The following is a 4,863-nucleotide window of genomic DNA, read 5'->3' on the forward strand; positions in this document are numbered from 1 at the left end:
GTAGCCCACTCTTTTGAAGGCTCCTGAAAGGGTCCCTCAAGGATCGATTTGCATTTGAACTGGGGCAACCTTTCAGATGCAAACCTAGCTTTCTTCATCAAAATATTTGCATTGCTTTAACGCATTTTCTTGTTACAGTCCATGTGAAAAGTCTCACCAAGGCGCTTCTCTTTAACTTCCACCTCTAAATAGATGCAAACACAACCACAATAAACACTTCAATGAAAGTGAAATAAAAGTGTTATTTTGTGTAGCAACACCAAAAAAAAAGAGCATGTTGTCTTTGTAGGAGTATATAGCGCTTAAGTGAGCAATTAACTCTTGAAATGCCTACTTCAAAGAAGACATTTCAGACAAATGTTGAAAATATATAACTTTATTATCTTCTTCAAAAAGGCACTTATTAACAGACTGATCAATGCCATCTTGTGAGAAATCAAGACAAAGCACAATTAAATATATATATATATATATATACAATAAATAGAAGTCCTGAAACATTTGAACAATTAAACATTTTATCAAGTCATTGAATAGCTTTTAGATGGGGACACTGTGCACTTCTCTATGCAAGAGCGATTGCAGATATTTATAACCAATTAGGATGTGCATATCTGTCTCATTTTGTGCTACAGGAAGCATTAATTAAATTCTCCCTTTAACTAACAAGTACTGTTAATCCATTGTTTAGCTGCAATGTTGGGTTTTAAGTTGGTTTGCTTCACCACAAAGCTTCACTGCACCGTATGTCTTATTCTCACAAAGTCCACAGTACGGTACATCACAGATGAGGCCACAGTCTCAGTGTTGTGCTCATACACGTGTGGGACAGTCCAAGTAGGGATCAGTCTTTGACATGTGCAGTATAACGGCAGGGGCTTTGTAGTGGCAGTGACTGGTGCTGCAGCTCCCGCTGCAGTGCTTCCTGCAAGTCCTGTCTGTCAACTTCCTGCTACACAGCCCCTGCCAAGTCTGCAGCGTCTTGGAGCTCCAGACCCACACGCCACTGGTGATGCCCACCACCAGTGACATGAAGATCTTCAGCATGAACACAGCCACGGTGGGCACTGAAGACTCCAGGGAGCAGTCCTCGTTCCTCTGACCCGGGTATGTGGTGCATTTGCTTTGCAGCCCTCGAAATTTCCAGTAGTCCATGTTGAGACGTTCGTAGAAGTAGCAAATGATGACGCAGGTGGCAGGAACTGTGTACAGGATGGAGTAGATGCCGATTTTCACCATCAGCTTTTCTAGATTTTCTGTGTTGGTGCCTTCGGTCTTCATAACCTTTCGGATATGGAAAAGCGCCACAAAGCCGGTGAGGATAAAAGACGTCCCGATGACGAGGTAACAGGACAGAGGCACGAGGACAAAGCCCGTTAGCGCCCCCACGTCCATACTGCCCACGTAGCACAGTCCGGTGAGCTCGTCGCCTGCCACTTTCCGCATGGTGAGGATGACTATGGTCTTCAGCGCAGGTATGCCCCACGCAGCCATGTGGAAGTAACTGCTGTGTGACTCAATAGCCTCGTGACCCCATTTCTTACCTGCCGCCAGGAACCAAGTAAGGGTGAGGATGACCCACCAGATTGAGCTTGCCATGCCAAAATAGTAGAGGATGAGGAAGACTATGGTGCAACCCGTACTTTCCAGGCCCTCTTGGATAATATACAACTCGCCGTTCTCACGGTCACACGCAATGTTCTCCGCCCCAGCGACGGATCGAATGATGAAGGCGACTGAGTAAACGTTGTAGCACATGGAGAGGAAGATGATGGGCCGCTCCGGGTACTGAAAGCGATGTGGGTCAAGCAAGAAGGTTAGGACTGTGAAAGCTGTGGATACGAAGCACAGAGTGGACCAAACAGCCATCCAAATGAAAGCAAAGTCTTTATCCTGTCTGGACCAGAACACATCCACGACCGATGAGCAGCGCGGAGCACAAGTCTCACTCTTTTCCACATACTGGAACTTTTCTGGGTTCTCACAAACTCCCATGCTTCCCCCTGAGCGTCCGTTCCCAGCGCCGGGCTGCTTTGGTCTGGACGGAACAGGCAACATGCCCTCTCCTTTCTTAGTATCGGTTTTGGTATAATTTTCCGGGGCTTCCATGCACAGCGCGTTGGGGTCATTTCTGGTGGGCAGTTTAGAGCAGTCCAAAGAATCAGGCCAGGCGTAATTAAACTTCTCCATGATGGGCGAGCACTTCTGACGTGCCTGTTCGCACATGGGACGGCAGGCAGGGATGGATGTGGACACTTGGTCCGTACACATAGGGGCATAAAGAGAGCAGAGGAAAAATCTCAAATGCACATCACAGCCATATTCCACCAGAGGGGCGAATTCATTCAGCTTAATCGCAGCTTCCCTCTGATTGTCATGGGACATAAAGTTGGGCATCCGAGTGAGGTTGTACCCAATGCCCTGGCACATAGGGATGACGATGGGCTCGCATTTAGCTGGTCTCCCTCTCTCCAGGTCATAGGAGCCAATCTCTAAACTGTAGGCAGCAATGACCAGCTGACACCACAGAGAAATCACAATTTTTAGAGGTGAGCCTCCCATGCTGTATTTTCAGTCACCTTTTTTGAGTGATGTAAGTCAATGAAAACTTTCCTGGCACGTACAGTCCCAAGAGAGGATGCTTTTGTGTGTTATGGGTGATTATGTAGCTCCATAGATACTGCTTAGATTAAAAGGGCTTTAAAAGGGAATATTTCATTTGTCATCCAGTTCAAACGCCGAAAAACAGATATTCCTCTGAATGAAACTTCTCTGAAAAAGATACCTTTTCAAATTCTGCATATCATCATATAAAATGATGCCCAATCTCCAAGTTCGCCATATGTTTCTATGAAAAACGCGAGTGCACAGTCACTTAAAACACTAATATTTCACGTCAGTCGTTACCGTCATTATTAGCACAAATAAGAGCATCAGGAGGAGCTCAGCAAGAGAAATAACAAATCTGTCCTTGTCTTCAGTTATCCCCGAACTTCTGTGAAGCGTACAGTCCGTCAGCAGCTCCTGTGTCCTCCTCACATCTCTACTGGCGCACACTGAACTTTCGCTCTCCTCTCTGTCCTCTAATAAGGGGGCGGGGTATTCATGACGCACGCGTGGTTCCTCCTACACAATTCTGAAAAGCCAATGACGTAGAGAATGTGCTCCGCCTACTTACAACTGAAAATATATTGCGTAAATCGTGGCTCCGCCCTCCTACAACAAAAAAGGCGCTCAATAAAACACAAACGCTCAGTCTGGATGTCTACCATGGTAATAATAGTTTCAGCCAAAATACAATATTATTGTTACTACAACAAATAAAAAAAAAAACCGAATTATGTGATCTCATTCAAACAAGAACTTTTTTCCCTTCTTTCTTTATTATTATTATTATTACAGTGGTGGCTATATTACTTTTAGTAACAATAACTGAAATATTTTAGTGGAAACTACCATTGTGATTTTTTAAAAGATTATATTTAAGTTGTCCAACGCAAACTGTGGAATTATTTGCTTTAGAAGACTAAACTCATTTTACTTTGCATTCCGTACAAATTTCTATAAATAATGTAAATCCTTCTATATAAGATTTCAACCACAGATTTAGTTGTAAAATCATAAACAGCAACTTGATATAAAATGTCCCCCAGTGGCACTGGTATTATGGCCTAATAAAGCAATGGCAACAGTGGAAAATAAGGGTGCAGAGGAATTTATCAAAATAGCTGCTATGATATTCAACACCTCAGGATATTGCTTCGAAGGAGAGAAGTTCATTCCAAATGTAATGAAAGAAAAACAAAGCCCAGACAAAAAAAAACTTTAATTATGAAAATAATTAATCTTTAACAGATTTCATTAAACTTTGTCTTTTATTAAACTTAAATATTTATACTGAAAACCTCCACATTCCGTCAACGAGAGATTCCTGTAAAATAAAATGACAATTATTACCATCTAGTGGCTATACAATGTACAACACTTCTACTAGACGGGCAATAAAGCAACCACTTAAAAGTTTACAAATGCAAACCAAACTTAAATAATATATATATATATATATATAAAAATGTTATAGCCTGCTAATAAATATGTTTAAAATCATCTGTCTCTTTTATTCCAAGACCCATTAATCACAAACTGAGCTCAGTTCTCAAGCCAAACATTTGGTCAAAATAAAACAAGCCAGATTAGAAATCCCCCCACATCTGTTTGATGTGGTTACAGTGGGCATTTAAACCTTTTCACCCGCGTGTTAGATTGTGAGCAGTTATCAGATTTGGATTTGGCATGCTAAGCCTCACTTAGCCTGAAAGAGCACAAAGTGAGTCTGATATCCCTCCAGCCCAGAAAGGAAATACATACCAGACAGAATGATTTTTATCATTCTCAGCATTTGCACGTCAGACCCCAATCCAATCCAGTTTTGAAATAATTACCATTAATGTTACATTTACGAAAACACTTTTATTAAAAACCAACTTACATTGCATTCCCTGGAACACAGACCAATGACCTTGGTGTTGGTAGTATCACTTTAAAGTAATAGTTCACCCAAAAATGAAAATTAGCTGAAAATGTACTCACCCTCAGGCTATCCGAGATGTAGATGAGTTTGTTTCTTCAACGGAACAGATTTGGAAAAATTTAGCATTACATCACAACAATGGATCTTCTGCAGTGAATGGGTGCCGTCAGAATGAGAGGCCAAACAACTGATAAAACATCACAATAATCATAAGTCCATCAATTAATGTCTTTTGAATTAAAACCCATCATTAAGACATTTTTAACTTCAAACCATTGCTTCCAGCTAAAATATGAATTCTCGGATATTGCTTTAAAAAGTTGCTTTGTTTG

At 41.6% G+C, this 4,863-nt stretch overlaps 1 protein-coding gene across 1 annotated transcript; it reads right to left on the reverse strand.

Moving 5' to 3' along the window:
• Positions 1 to 551: 551 nt before the first annotated feature.
• Positions 552 to 3,033, reverse strand: LOC107684624 (frizzled-9-like). The gene has a single exon (XM_016480921.1). The coding sequence runs from the start codon at positions 2,560 to 2,562 to the stop codon at positions 814 to 816; it is 1,749 nt and encodes a 582-aa protein (XP_016336407.1). The 5' UTR covers positions 2,563 to 3,033; the 3' UTR covers positions 552 to 813.
• Between the last annotated feature and the right edge of the window lie 1,830 nt (positions 3,034 to 4,863).

This window comes from Sinocyclocheilus anshuiensis, unplaced genomic scaffold, assembly GCF_001515605.1.
Source record: "Sinocyclocheilus anshuiensis isolate Anshui unplaced genomic scaffold, SAMN03320099.WGS_v1.1 scaffold41, whole genome shotgun sequence".
NCBI classification, from domain to species: Eukaryota; Metazoa; Chordata; class Actinopteri; order Cypriniformes; family Cyprinidae; genus Sinocyclocheilus; species Sinocyclocheilus anshuiensis.